At 43.6% G+C, this 16,004-nt stretch overlaps 1 protein-coding gene and 1 pseudogene across 1 annotated transcript; both read right to left on the reverse strand.

Moving 5' to 3' along the window:
- Positions 1 to 470: 470 nt before the first annotated feature.
- Positions 471 to 3,811, reverse strand: LOC134061870 (angiopoietin-related protein 5-like). The gene is made up of 7 exons (XM_062517686.1): positions 3,510 to 3,811; positions 2,857 to 2,931; positions 2,717 to 2,744; positions 2,508 to 2,599; positions 2,136 to 2,253; positions 1,252 to 1,437; positions 471 to 901 (listed from the first exon to the last, which is right to left on the reverse strand). Exons 2-7 carry the CDS (start codon positions 2,929 to 2,931, stop codon positions 600 to 602), a joined length of 801 nt encoding a protein of 266 aa, XP_062373670.1. The 5' UTR covers positions 3,510 to 3,811; the 3' UTR covers positions 471 to 599.
- An 838-nt stretch (positions 3,812 to 4,649) lies between these two features.
- On the reverse strand, positions 4,650 to 12,551 carry LOC134061871 (protein adenylyltransferase SelO-1, mitochondrial-like; annotated as a pseudogene).
- Positions 12,552 to 16,004: the final 3,453 nt, after the last annotated feature.

A 16,004-nucleotide genomic window follows, 5' to 3' on the forward strand; every position in this document is an offset into this window, starting at 1 on the left:
CACTCTAAAATCTTGAGGAGTAGTACTTCAACAACAAAAAAAAAGATCCAGAATGGTCGGCAGGTGATAATCAGGGGGCAGAGTTTAAACTGAAAACAAAAAAAAAACAGTGAGGACATTGGAACTAACTTATGTTGTGCCACTCCACAGGGTATATACATTTGACTGTGATTGTGTTTACTGACTCTTCTAAAATATTTATAATCTGATCACATCAGTCACCCCAACTAGATGTACTGCAAAGCTGTGCATAATGTGACTGCCGCTGTATAAAGTGAGATATTGAGGAGAATTGAGAGAACATCATTCACTCAATGAAATTACAGGAGCATGCATAGAAATCTTACTGGATTGAGTGTCTCAGACTAAACCCTCTGGGTGCCTCTCATTCAGCGTTTATACGTCCTCCCTCGCTCCTCGGGCCTCGATCCTCACTGATCATAAAAACATAAAAAAGATAGAAGGGATAGACTATCCCATTGTTGCCGCCCCATCATTCTTTATGTAGATCAGTGAGGATCGAGGCCCGAGGAGCGAGGGAGGACGTATACACGCTGAATGAGAGGCACCCTCTGAGTGTCACAGTGGATGAGGTGTCCTCACACAGACTTGACCATCATCCGAGTGGCTTGTAGGGAGTACGGGGCCGGGCCTTTCCACGTGTGCCAGTGCACCCCTGACGCCCAGCCTATGTTGTCCCCCACTGGGTGCCAGTCTCCGTGGAGGTTGGCAGAGCCACAGCGGCTGAACCACCAGCCGCTCCCACCCTCAGATCTGCTGCACTCGCGCTCAGCGATGTCTCCAAAGACGCACGGAGAGCAGCCGTCATTGTCTCGGTCCATCGTGCTGAATCCAAAGCCATTCTGGTCAATGCCACTGTATGCTCCACGTATAGCATCACCTGGTCAGGATGAGGATTACAGAGGGTATCAGGAACAATATCAACATCATAGCGAGATCAGGAACAATATCAACATCATAGGGAGATCAAGAACAATATCAACATCATAGAGATTATAGGAGATCAAGAACAATATCAACATCATAGAGATTACAGAGGTTTCAAGTAATACTGGCCACTGCATTATTTTGTGTGGGTTAGTGACTAGTTTTCAGTTTGAATTATTTATCAACAAAAATACAAAACAAAATCATAAGTAAAAGGAAACAAATCAGCTTCGTAAATATTCAAAAACATATTTAAAGAGTTAAGAACATAATCTCATCTAATGTGTAGTTATATTCCCATACCTGCGGTGCCTTTATATGTTCCCACGCTCAGTTTGTAGGCAGCCCGCTCACCACCAATTTTGAAATTTCGGTACTCTGCGAAAGCTGATCCCCCCTCAAAGTCCCACAGGTCCACTCTGAGGGTGGACGTCTGATCATTGCTCTTGGTAAGAGCCCACACTTTGGCCAGGCCCAACCAGTGATCCTCTGAAACGAGAGACAGTAACAGTTATGTGAATGCTAAGATACACTTAAAGGGACACTTCACCGATTAGCATTAAAGGAACACTTAACCGTTTTTTTCATATTAAACTACGTTATTCCCTTAATGAAGTCAAAATCATCATTTTACATCATTGAAAGCAAGTCCTATTCATGGGTTTCATTGAAATCCGTATTTCTCCCATCTCAAGGCAAACTGAGGGAATGATGCATGACCATATAAAACCATGACTGGTTTTCTAAAGATACAAAGCTTAATGCTAATCGGTGAAGTGTCCCTTTAATGACACGGGGTTCCACTGATCTTCATCTTAGCACAGCTAAAGTCATCTCTTGCAAATATGTTTACACTCTTTTTCAAACCACTTAATATCGCTTTCACAGAAAGCCTCAACTTCAAACTGTGTGAACAAACACTTATCAGATATTGCATTAAACTCCTTTTGCCAAATTCTTCATTCAGCAAGCACTCCTCGTTTATAAAAGATATAGCACCTTTGTGTTGCTATTGCAGTAAAGTGACTGTTAGTACGCATTTTAAGCTAGTTACAGGCTTGATGGGTTTACTGATCATATAGTATATCTGGTGGTAGCAATACTGTACACATCATAAGGATGCTTATAGTACAGTACATCCAGAATTAATGAATAAATGAAGGCAATAGATCAGTCCTTGGCCTTACTCATGAGGTATCCAAAGCCATGTCTGTACTCTGCCCAGTTTCTTTGGAAGGATACTCTCCCCCCTATACGTCTCTGGAACACTGTCCAGCCCCCGTCTGCCAGCATCTCACAGTACACCTGTGGAAAGGTACGTACACGGTCAAAGGGTGCAGTTGAAGTTCTCCAAGGTTCAACATTTATTTCAATGTTCAACAGGGGTCACAATTGAAATTGTCTCAATTATACATAGCTGATATTAAAAAAAAACTATAAAAAAAACCTCAATTTGATGACATACATAGCCTACATAACATTTTGTGCAACAGTTGTAGAACAGTGTCTGACTGCATATAATCAATGAAAGAATTAATGGCAAACATTTTCACCAATACCTTGAAAGGTTTCTGAACTCCTTTTGGCTGTATAAAGTAAATTCCACTTTGGGCATTAGGAGTGGAAGCTTTGATGGCTGTACAGTCTTGGCCTGAAAATCATGAGTGCAGAAGAAGATCATAATCTAAACTTTTTTTGAGGATTTAGAGCAAATAGTTAATTTGAAACTTTTTATTGCTCACGATAAACAGTTTCAGTGTTGCAATACCTTGAGATGTTAATGTGGATCTTTGCATCTGGAAGTTGATTAAATAGAATTAAAATGAGTTATAATGTAACAAATGACCAATGAAGTCAAAACGGAAGTCATTCTCTGGGCTGCATGTCCTCAAGATAGCCTTACTGTACCTTATGCGGATGGGTCTGGTCAGTGAGGGTGCAGAGGAGTAGCAGTCCAACTATAGTTGACAGATTTGTTTCCATCTGATTGCAAAGAATTAGTTCACATCAAAACAGGGCATAAACCACCAATCAAGACATTCTACACTAAATTTTGTTTTTCATTTCATTGTGTTGATCATTTTCTGGGAAATGATGTGCATTCACATGACTCAGCTTTCACATGTGAAATGATCTGACTATTCAACTGAGAAAATACACAGTCCAGGACACATACTAGTCCACACACATTACACAAACCAGCACTTCTCTCACATTTAGCAAGACAGTCTGCTTGTCATCACACTGACATTTAAGCAGCCGGTGAGACAGGACTGTGGAATGAACTTGATTGTGAAATAACCTGCCCATTTCAAGTTATCTCTGACACACTGTTGTCAGGAACATGTTGCACCGAAAAAGCACTTTTAAGCAGCATATTGCACAAGTACTGTTAAGGACCATAAGATATGTTTCACATGTAAACCATAACTTTATAGAGTTGAAAATATCTTTTTACACTTGACAGTATGTTGACACATGACTAATCTATGTGCCTTACATTCCACTATTAATAAAAGTTTTGCAAAATGCTAGTAGTGCAAAATATACAATCTACTCACAGTTTATTGTTTCAAAGTCCCAAAGTGTGCTCACTTTCACACGCGAGGCAGTTCAAAGCCCAGCCTTTGTAATGCCCTACCCTAGACGTTCTCCAGTTCCAAACAGACCATTAGAATTCAAAGTATGTCCTCACTAGGAAATGACTCAAATGCTGGGAACTAAACGAATGCGCCTACCATGTAAAGTTATGTTTGTTCAAAGATTAAAACAGATTCCTGCAGTTCAGACAACTCCTCTCTTTCTCCTTCTCTCCCCTGACTGGTTCACATTGCTGTTCTTTCAGGCCAGACTTCACAAACACTCACAGAGTAAAACCAAACACACACATACACACACCTTTTGCACACCAGTGAAATGAGGGTGGAGCTTAAGACGTCATCCAATACAAGAGAGCCTTTCAGCTGCTACTGGGCTGTCCAATCAGACTAATTAGTCAGAATAAGTGCAGTGATTGTGGTTTTCCGAGCAATGAAACAACGTTTCCTGTATTAAGCTGGATATTAAACTCTAAAATTAAAAGTCACATTTTATGATGTACTGTAAATTAGAGTTAAGAAGTACAAAGAATCTGTATCTTCGTGGATAGATCACATAGTAGGCCTAATAGTTGATGAGATTTCCTGTGACAAGAAAATGTACAATTGCTAACATAGTGAAATCAGACAAAGACACTGTTCAAAACTGAGAAACCAAGTACTGACTTCACTTGCCTTTGTTGTAACCAACTACCAGTTACTTATGAAGCACCTGCACTGACAGTATTAAGATGAGACAGGACACACCTCTTATTATATAAGCCACAGCTGTTGATGGCCTACCTACGTACTGTAGACAAACAGTGTAGTCAAGGCACTAAGAATGCAGTCTTACAGTAATGAAAGCTCACTACTGTATACTGCTGAGGTCACATTCTATGCATCTTGTTAAAAACAAACACTGAAGTTACATATTGTATATTAAAAATAACAGATATATTGTTAGGTAAATTTAATTTACAGAGCTGTGGGCACATTAAAGTAACTTGTGTGTATATTAGAATAAAAATTCGGCATACTTATATGTTTTAATTTTTATGTCTTTGCACATTATTAAATTCAGCTCTCGATGGTACATTGTGTGTTCATCTAAACTAAATAGTATGCACATTATGTTGTGAACCCAATTCACTAAATGTGCACAAATGATAATAAATTATGCACGCATTGAAATAAATTGAGTTCTGCTCACAATGTGTGAGAGGACCGTTGTAACGTGTCAAAGACCAATATTGGAATCACTGTGTGCCACCATAGTTAACTACAATGAATGACTGATGTCACACAATAACCCAGGTGTCTAAAGTGGTGCCTCTGCATCCATGGCAGGAGGCATGTTATCAGCATAATCACATGATAAAACACTGGCATCACAGACAAAACAGAAGCAGACACAAAATATATGAATATGTGGTGTATTTGCATTTATATAGATTTATATACTGAACAAGCATTTAGTGCAGAAATCAGTGAGCTTTATTCAACTTCATTAGTATGAACATTATTTAAGGTTATTATTTAGGTCAATTTAGGGCAACACTGCCTTTCAAGATGCTCACCTATCAACTCAGACTTTCCTTGTCATGGCAGATGTACTGTAGTACTGCAGGCATGATTCAAGTACTATAGTGACCTAGATGTAAACAGTATAATGACACATAGGCCTACTGAAAATTGAGGAGCTGACGATGTTGTAAAGTCCAGCAATACAAGAGCTAATGTGTGTGCTACAAGAACTAGTGTGTGTGTGTGTGTGTGTGTGTGTGTGTGTGTGTGTGTGTGTGTGTGTGTACAGAAACACCCTTGTCCATCATGTTCAGACCTGTCACTGTGGACTGGTGGTCTGAGCAGTCATTTTCAACCACAAGAATGCCGAGTGCTGTGCACACAAGCAAGAGCACAAACCCAACCATGTGAAGTTGCATGGCATGACCACACAGTGGACAGTCACAAGAAATGACCTGTCCATATCACAGTTGTCATCAAACGTATTACAATTCAAATCAAATACTTGGATACAGAGTGCTAGTACACACTTCAAGGTATTCACAGCAATAACGAATTCGACATCTCTGCTTCAGATACACAGTCTCCATGCATAATGTGATTACAAGGGTTTCCTGTCTGTTGCATGTCCTCCCATGATACCTGCAGACTGACTGGGAGAAGGGAAAAGAGACAGAGAGAGGCTTATGGTATATAAACTCTCTTTACTCTTGCTGTGTTGATAGATAGTACCCCCTGCCAAGGGAAGAATTCAGTCAAACCATTTTCCTCCTAAGGCCCATGGTATGCAGTATGCACAACTTCCTCAAATGCCATGACTGAATTCAACCACCAGTTTCAGCCTCCACGTACGTGGCCTTGGTGACTAGTCATCACACAAGTAGGCTGATTCTGGATCAGTACCGACCGGGACACAGTCTACTACTCCAGCACCTTCTCACCCAATCAGCTGGGGTCGAGGGAGGGCCTATGAGGATCACGTCACGCAGACCTCTCTCGCCCAAGAGGGCGGCTTGCTGTCATAGGGGACGCAACGCGTGACTGACTCCGTATCCTTCCCATCATGCTCCACTTCAGCTCCACCTGGTCCGCCAGCACCACACGTCCCTTGGTGAGCTTGCCCAAGCCAGCCAGGATGCTCCAGACCAGGCTGTGTGGAGTAAGGCCTCTCAAGAAGCTTCAGAACTCGCTGAACCTGCAGTACAAGCACCAAATGTCACATATCTTGTTGATAAAGTCAGAAAGAGTTCAAGTCTGGTCTCAGTTTTTAATGAACAAAAGTGATTAAAACAAACCAAAGCGGATTAGTATCTGACCTCTGAGAAGTCTCCTTTCTCTGCAGCCTCAATTGCATTCTGGGCAATGTAGTTGCGAAGAATGAACCGTGGGTTGGTGCTGTCCATAGTTTGGATCCGCTTCATGTTCAGTCTCTCCACACTGGGCTTGTCACACCCCTTCTCACACTCACGCTCCAACCTCCTCCTATGCAGTTCAAACAGCAAATGCAAAACATGCCATTCATAACATATCTCTACATCTTCCTCTACGATTTTGCTCACAAAAGCCTCCAACGTGCACCAGAGTCTGCATTTCACCCAACCTGTATCGCTGGATCCACCGGTGCCAGTCGCCCCTCTGCTTGGCCGTCAGATCCTCCTGGTTGGTCTCCAGCAGCTCCTTCAGCCTGCCGAGCTTCAGCAGCTGCTTGGCCACCTCCGGCTTGCTGGCCATGATGCTGAACATGGCTGGGTCCTCCTGGCTCATGGAGAGCATCATCTCCAGCTCACTGCAGACAGAAGGCCAGGCGGAGGAGAGGTGGAGAATGACAAGGGATCACATTAAGCATTACAGTGAACTTTACATTACAGTGAGCGGTGAGCAGCTGGGCTCATATGGCAAAGCTGCTACATTTCCATAACTTGAATTTTCCCTTGGGGATCAATAAAGTATCTATCTATCTATCTATCTATCTATCTATCTATCTATCTAACTTAGGCTACTCAAAAGGCTCTGCACTGGCCATTGGAAACTGGTCAAACTACTGTAGCACACTAGTCAAGCAGCAGTTTTGTTGTGTCATTTTGACTGAGTAAAAGCTACACTCTACTAAGACACTAACAAAGCACACTCAACACACTGTGTCATGCATAGACAATGCTTTTTCTGGGAATGTGACCCTTCCTTGTATAACCAAGTGGATGGGAGGCTGGTTTCATGGACACAAGGGCTTCTCTCAGCTTTAAGTAAGTAGCAACACATTTGTTTTCAGGGATGCCATTGGTGGCAGGTGAACAAAGAAACTCTTATCTGTGTTTTCACATGGATATTTGAGAGGACAGACTGACCAACACAGACAGGCATTGTTGGCTCAGCAAGATCAGTAAACCTGACACTAAGAACCTACCAATTCTCCAGTTGTGTTTGTCTTGCTATGCACTGCAAGCATTGTTTTGAAAGGAAGACAAGGTATCATTAGGCAACGGCATTTCAATGCCGATTTGCAAACATGTCATTTGCTGGTGACTTCTAATAAATATTTGAACATTTCTAAAATGTTACAAATAAGCCACTTTGAACTATTACTGAACATTGGTTTCACTAATAGTGACATCTATGCTACATCTGAGTAGTTGTCAATAGAGTCTCAATTCCAAACAATTCAGTTGAAGTGAGAGTTCAGTCGGGTCATGGACCATTCTAAGAGTGTGCTATCGTCCACCATGGTTCCCTGCCCTCACCGGGGCTCCATGGTGGGATGGTTGGCCACCTTGAGCTCCTCCATTGGGGCCCCCTGTTCCAGCAGGAGTCCCACCACCCGCTCCACAGCGGCCTCCTCCGCCTCGTCCTCCATGGGCCACGGCACCTGACTCAGGAGACGGAATGTGTTGGTGAAGTCAGCACCTGATGAGATGAGATGAGATGAGGGAGGGAGAGAGAGAGAGAGAGAGAGAGAGGGAGAGGGGGAGGGAGGGAGAGAGAGAGAGAGAGAGAGGGAGAGAGAGAGAATGAAGAACAAAAAAATGGATGAGATGAAGGGAGAGAGAGAAAGAGACAGACAGAGAGGGAGAGAGAGACCAACCAAAAAAAATGGATGGGACACGAAGAAAGAGATATGAAGAGCTGTGTTGTTGTAAAATGAAGCACTCAGTCACTCAGTGTGGGCAAAATGACAAAATATGTAAAGCGACTATCTGTCTCCCCTGGGTGCCGTCTCCCTTCCCCTGTCTAATGCCTAATACAGTATTTCAGATGACTCAGACTCAGTGTGCACAGTGTACACACCCTCTTGGCCAAGTAAAACAATCCTCCCCAAAGTACATAGTCCCTTCTTTCAATTTTACAACCACTTTTGAAGGCTGAAAACATTTCAAGTGTACAAAAAAGAATGATAACCTACGGTGCTTCACCCTGGTAAAGTGTTTATGTCATCCCTAATCTTCATAGTGGGTCTGCCCCACACACATTCATTCTTATGCTAATACCTGTGTTGTGCATCATCTCTAGCAGGTCTTCCACCAGCTCCTGGTCCTCTGGCTCCTCGCGCTGGAGGAGGCCCAGCTTCCTCCTCATGTTGGCCATGTAGAAGCGCTCGTACATGGGCATGTAGTCATCCAGGATGGCCCCTGCCTGCGACCCCTGCAACTCTTTCCCAAGAGCCTCCGCCAGGCGGACCAGGTTCCAGCGACAGACGTACGGTTGAGCCTCGTAAGTGTAGCGTTTTCTTTTGTCTGAGGCATTGCATGCAAACTCAGGGTCAAACCTGACAGATGGAGTAATTTATAATGAACAGACAATCCTATGTTAAAGGGATAGTTCGGATTTTAAGACACGAAGTTATATGGGTTCCCTGTCAGCAACGTTGTGCATCAGCACTGACTTACCCCCCGACAGCGTCCTGTGAGCCGAGATCCAGCCGGTTTTTGATCGTTTTTGATGCCGGACTATTTTCTTCAGCAAGTTTCTGGGGTCACGAAAGTAGAGTGTTTTTCTTCTCAAAACCATATGCGTTCAACAGAGTGATATATTTGCACCACAAAAACGTTGTCCAGCTGTCAGTAGCGCGCAGTGATAGGAATCGCGAAAAATAAGTAAGTGATAACGAGGTTTGAATTTTTCCTGGACAACGTTTTTGTGGTGCAAATATATCACTCTTTTGAACGCATATGGTTTTGAGAAGAAAAACACTTTACTTTCGTGACCCCAGAAACTTGCCGGACTACTTTCTTCAGCATCAAAAACCGGCTGGATCTCGGCTCACAGGACGCTGTCGGGGGGTAAGTCATTGCTGATGCACAACGTTGCTGACAGGGAACCCATATAACTTTGTGTCTTAAAATCCGAACTATCCCTTTAATCTCTAAATTGTTCCCAATGAAGACCAATCAAGTTGGACTAATGAGAAAAGAATTATTGTTTAGTCCTGCATATTCATTTGCTTGAGAATGAGGGTACTGTGCAGTGCAAGCTACAACATACCTATCCATGAAGCCAAAAGGACCATAGTCTATGGTGAGCCCCAGGATGCTCATGCTACAACATACCTATCCATGAAGCCAAAAGGACCATAGTCTATGGTGAGCCCCAGGATGCTCAAGCTACAACATACCTATCCATGAAGCCAAAAGGACCATAGTCTATGGTGAGCCCCAGGATGCTCATGTTGTCGGTGTTGAGTACACCGTGGCAGAAGCCCACACTCTGCCACAGGGCCACCAGCTTGGCTGTCCTCATGGTCACCTAAAATAACCATGATGATCATTAAACTGGAGATACAGATTTCAAAATATACAAACATACTGTATTCTGGAGAATTCCTGATGAATATTGTTACTTATGACATCAAAATATCACAGGCTCTGTATGGATAATTATACATTATATCCTTTGCTAGTTTGTATGCATCTTATACTTAATGGAGCCAGGCCATTTAAAATAAATAACTAGAAAAGCACTCAGAGCGCAGACCTCCGCCTGTATTGTTCTTCCTAGGTTGCCATACATTTGAACCTAAACTATTCTGATCGCCACCACGTGGCCATACCATGCCATTACACCACTAAGATAAATACATAAACGGCCCCGACGGTGTTACGGATCACTCCCACTCCCAAATTCCCTTCCCTGAAAATTTCATTGAAATCCATCCATTACTTTTTGAGTTATCTTGCTAACAGACGGACGGACGGACGGACGGACGGACGGACGGACGGACGGACGGACGGACGGACGGACGGACAGACAGACAGACAGACAGACAGACAGACAGACAGACAGACAAACAAACAGACAAACAAATGCCGGTCCCCGATGTAAACATAACTTCCTTGGTGGAGGTAATTACATAATTAGCATGTAATAAAAGTACCATTTCTTCCTACCTCTTTGAAGAAGGTTGCATTTCTCTCCATGTGATCTGAATGGCTCTTCTGGATGTTGGGGTAGAAGGTCTCGATCACATAATCCAGCAGCTGGGCACGGATGTCATGGCGCCCCACACTGGGGCCTTGCCTGTTGGTGAAGTCATCCACCGGGTGGAAGATCTCAAATGACCCGAACCTGGGTAAACAAATGGCAACAGATTTGTTTATTTACCTATTTGTTTAGAAAACGGCGCATGGTAAATTTTAGTTTCAAGGATGCATACGAGTTGATTAAAATGGGCGTGCATAACTTGAGCGACATAAATTGCTCTAAATGTGTTGCAGAGAGATGCAGCATTCTGATTTAGAAGACAAATACTCGCCGTTTTTATGGCTGCCTCTTTGCCAGATCCAAATGCCTTGTCCAATATTTGATCTGACAGCAGCGATAAATCTGGGGAAGCTCACTCGTAGCTGCAAACAGCTTTATGCTCTTGTTGCCCAGTGACATTTTGGACATTACAAAATCATTGCCCTGCAGTACTGCAGCAAAATACCAGCACCGGCTCAGCCTTTAGCCGTCCACTGGAACCAGAACAGGTACGCAAAAGTGACCCCTCACCTGATGAATGTCTGGGCGATGCGCAGGACCACTGAGCACCTCTCAGGCTGTAGGTTTCCCGTGTAGAACATGTCCCGCTTCACATAAGTATCTGAGGTCACGAGGGAGCCCGCACGGGTAGTGGGCACTCCCAGGGCAAACATGGCCTCACTGCACAGGAACTCACGAATGCTGGAGCGCAACACTTTACGCCCATCTGATTGCCTGCATCACAGGGAGAATAAACTAGTCATTGTGACTTGCTTTGACATGTGTCATACCGTGCTGTATTCAGCAATGCAGTTTTAATGTTTCTCAGTCATATTCATAGCAACCAGCTATATTGATAGAGGCCTTGTGTTGATTTGACTGTCTGTAAACAATGCAAAGCATTTAAAAGAAGGGTATTTTTTCATTGAGTGAGTGGTAGTGTGATATTTCTTGTGCAAGGAGAGCACGAGTGTGCTTAATCCATTAAGTAGCTCCAGAATGGAGGCAGGCTGCCACATGCTGGTGATTAGGGTATTAGGACCAAATGCAATGGGTAAGTTCTAGAATGTCTTGAGGACTATCAGTACTAGAGAGGGTTAAAGCGGTACTATTCATGAATACACTTTTTTATATATATATTTTGAGAAAAGCTATAACTAACTATGTTGTAAACAACAGAGTTGATGAGAAATTTTATAATCAACCTGTAGCCAAGCAGTAAAGAAATATTGAGACAAACTAAATGTGAACAAAACTGTAGGCCTAAAAGCATTAAATGACATCAGCACCAACTTTTTTGCTATGTGAATTTTGTGTCTAGGCGTACAGGAGACAGTAGCCTACCTGGAGTATGGTGTCAGTCCAGCCCCTTTAACTTGGATTTCCCATCGTCCACACGGGTTGTCCTTATTTTGGTCGCGGGATTCCACTTCCCCTAAATAGCAGGCCGCTCCATCACCCAGCTGGCCAGCGAATTGACCGAACTGGTGACCGCAATAGCAATGGGCAGCGGGCTCGGAACCGGGCATCAGTTTCGAGCCACTGAGGTACTTCGCACCATGAGAGTCTCTCAATACATCATCTGCACTCAGTCCCAGCAAAGACAGAGCTGGTTCAGACACTGCCACAAATTTGGGGTTGTCAAGCGGCTGCGGTGTAACTAAAGAGAAACAGGCCCCTTTCACGATCCTCGACCCGGGTTCCCTCGATGAATCCACAGGTAGTGCTCGCAAAACAACATTATTAAAACTGAGGTGTTCAAGAGGTGTACGACTAAGCACGGAGCCCATGAGGTCCATGTCGCGAGTGGAAAACCACTCAAATGCTGACTTCCTCTGGATTATACCGCGTATGAATGCAGCGGTCTATGACCGAAAAAATGAACCCTGCATCATCAGCTGCTGCATGGTAGAGGAGGATTAATCCTCTCAAGCTCCTGGCACAATTTCTTTGCGCGAGAGCGAGTGCCACGGTTTTGCGACATGCGAGACAATGTAATTGCGTGTCTAAATAACTGCCTAGGCCTACTCATAATTAATAATTCACTCAATCTAGATATCCAAACCAAAGAGTGTAGAAGCACGTTGTCCAAACAACATAGCCGACTCGGAGGTCTACCTTGTTTGGTGTAACTTGTTATTGTATCCTGTGTGAAACAGAGACCGAGCAATGAAAGGTGCCATTTGTTTTCCAACCCGTTCATATCTAGCCTAGGTTAGGCTATTTATTCAACAGAGTGGAATCGATCTGGAGCATGATTATACAGCCTAGAATAAATAACTGGCCAATGCAACCAGCCTACAAGTAATCATGGCTTTCCATAGGCCTACATAACTACAATGTCAATGCCACTGTTTTGTGTTTTGCTTATTCATGTGTCATCTTTTGTGTGTCACTTCTTGTGCAGCTCTATTATTAGGGGCCCAAGTAGAGAAGATGTCCCCTGTCACGTTCTGAGTCTAACACCCACTGTCCATTGCACATTTCCTGCCATTTTAAAAAATCCCCTCTGAGTTCATTCTTCCGAATGCTCTGAAAAGTGCCCACAACTACAGACATCAATATTTATTTTTTCCTCTTCAAAGTTACACATCAGTAGGCTAAAATTGCTAAAATAATTCACTTTTCATGGAAAGTGTGAAATGTAGTGTGCTATATTTGCCCCATTTCCTCAGTGACCTTTAACCTTTTCCTGCTTAAGCACTTCTTTGATTTTGCTTGGACACAAATAATCACAGCTTGCATTTTTATTATTATTGATAATAATACTATTATTATAGCCTAATAACAATGATAATGATAATAATATCAATATTATCAGTTATGTTGTTCTACACACATCTCTCAGCTGTCTCTCCAGCCTAAATGAAAAGCACAACGGTTCCCACAGATCTAACTCTGGAGAGTAAATGAGATGCTGTTTAGATGCCCATTACTCTCCAGCATGTCAGGCCACGTAGAGTGGGAGACAATATTGGTCGCCTCTGCCTGAGACAATTTAGCACCTCGCTGCACATGGATCGGGGGGTTAGAGACATAAAAATGGGTCTGCTGTGTCAATGTCTCTTAAAACCCAGAGGATTTTATGGTCCCACCACCAGTTATTTGGGAAAGCGAGCAAGTGCACAACAAAACCATTCAGCTGCAAGTTCTATCTCGGTGTGTCTTGAGTTTGGATTTTATATCTCTCACCCACAATCAACTTCTGTCATCTACCCTGTTATGCTTAGTGAGCTAGAGCGATTTTGAATTTAAGTCATGACAAGGCTCTTGCTCAGTACCTCTTTACGAGAGAACAGGCACGTCAACTTTCAGCTGAGTCTGTAGATGTAGAAGATGGACATTTGAATTGATAGGAATGTTTTGGCCAAACTTGTCAGACTGGATCGATTTAAGTCAAGGGAAAGCCTTGGCCACAGATCCTCTGCTCGCTTATAAATTGATTGGATTCTTTCATTTATTTACTTGGCAGTATACCAGTAATGAATGAATGTATAAACTCTTCAATGAATGTCTAGAGGCTGGAGGGACACTAGATGGCACAGTTACACGGCTAACCCCATTTGAGCCATTTTATATTTCTTTATTCATATACAGCACATCTGTACACTCTGCTGAACTGCAGATATTTATCTTTCGCTTTCTCTTTTAAAGTTTGTTTTTTTCAAGCTGCACACACAAATATACATTCCATCAGGATAACTGTTTCCTTCATGTCAACAGTAGCACATCTGCATAATTATGTCAATTCCGGTGAGACCATAATACAGTATATACATTTTATTGGATTTCAATGAAAAGTTATGTCAGCTACGACAAGGACAAAAAGATTGTCACTCTCCTGGAATTCAAGATAGATGTGTAGTGGCCTCAGTGGCAGATCAAATCCTGATTGATTGTTAGCCACAATCAATATGGGAAACATATGAATATATCAATTAATAATACACATGATAAGGTGACTCTTAAGTGGGATATACGATGAAAATATATTGATTTCCTTGGCATTGTCTTGGCCTTGGCATGTCATTATGTTAACATTATTTCCATTTCTATAGTTATTGCAGGGGATAACAGCCATAGGCTATAGCACCTGAACAATTTTCATGATGCACATTTATAAATTAAAGTAAAATATCACACACATTTATATACCATTTTTTATAATACTCCACACGATAACTTGTGTTTTCAAAGTAGTTATCAAAATATTAAATGTTTTAACATTAACAACACTTTGTTTGAGATAGCAGATAGTATAAAGATGCTCCCTTGTGTATATCCCTTGTATTAATGAATCCCATCTCTTGTGTTGTGCTTTTTTGAGTGTTTCTTAAAGGATGTGTTATTATTCATTCACTATCTGAAATGCCGTAAGGATATAATACTTGAAGTAGCGTGAAGCATACTCATTTTCAAGTCCATGCATAAATAACTTTATATACAGAAGTAAGTCTGATAAAGGTCTTGGGAGTACATTACCTTAGTGGTAGTTCTGTTTAGTTTTCTTTTCAAGTACAGCTGTTTTTGTACTGTCTCTGCTGTCCTGTGTTATATTAACTTCGGAACTATCAGAATCAACTGGATAGAGATGTCGTCACTCCTTCAGTACACTATCTATCTACAGTGTTCAAATGGATCAGGAATGACTCATGGATATCTAACAATGATTTCACAATAACGACAGCAATGACTGCAAACATATTAATGGTTTGTCCATTTGGTCGAGTCTGTAGTTTGGAATTCAGGCGGTCAGGTGGATTTCGACCAGCTGTGCGCTTCCACGGTGCAGTTCTGAGGCGCAGCCGTGTCCAGTTACGGTAGTGTGGAGGTCTCAGGGATCCCTGTGGGGACGCGACCCACACACCTTAATGAATTCCTGGTCGCTGGAAGCGAGGTGCCAACCGGTTGGCCAGTAGGCATGCCAGTGTGATGCCTGCGACTTGGATGAACGCCAGCCCAAGCACAGTTGCAGCGATGTGAAAGACATTGTCGTTGACAAAGCTGAACACCTTCCGGAAGCATCCGTGCGGATGGATCCCGGCCGCCGCCGCCACTCCTTGGCTGCCCCCCTCCGGCAGCGGTCGGTTGCGACAGCCCTTACGTCGCACGCAGCAGCTGTCGGGCACCGACGTCCAGGTGACGTTCCCGGGCAGCACCGCCGAGCCGCCGGAGAAGTCTTGGGTGGCCCAGTCCGAGCTGAGCCAGTCGCGCCAGCCCTCGGCCCCGCAGCACTCCAGCACCCTCTGCAGGCTGTCCAGGGCGTCCGCGCGGCCGTCGTCCTCGCCGTAGGCGGCCACCGCCCGCTGCAGGCCGCTGCGGAACCCCCCCGCGATGTCCTCGCGGTAGAAGAGCCCGGAGAGACCGGCGGCCAGCCCCCCCATCAGTGCGGCCAGCTGGAAGAAGCCGTAGGCGCGCAGCAGGCACGGCAGGTTGGCCGCCACCCCCAGGCAGCCCAGGAAGCCCCAGGCGGTGACGGCGCCCCCGGTGGCCAGGAGGATG

The sequence above is a fragment of the Sardina pilchardus genome, chromosome 17 (genome assembly GCF_963854185.1).
Source record: "Sardina pilchardus chromosome 17, fSarPil1.1, whole genome shotgun sequence".
Taxonomy (NCBI): Eukaryota; Metazoa; Chordata; class Actinopteri; order Clupeiformes; family Clupeidae; genus Sardina; species Sardina pilchardus.

What these genes read in the sequence shown, in the direction of transcription:
- LOC134061870 (XM_062517686.1), bottom strand. Translation starts at nt 2,931, where the DNA reads ATGGAAACAAATCTGTCAACTATAGTTGGACTGCTACTCCTCTGCACC. An exon ending in ATCCACATTAACATCTCAAG is followed by an intron (nt 2,600 to 2,716) that starts GTATTGCAACAC and finishes CATGATTTTCAG; the next exon opens with GCCAAGACTGTACAGCCATC. An exon ending in AACATATAAAGGCACCGCAG is followed by an intron (nt 902 to 1,251) that starts GTATGGGAATAT and finishes CATCCTGACCAG; the next exon opens with GTGATGCTATACGTGGAGCA.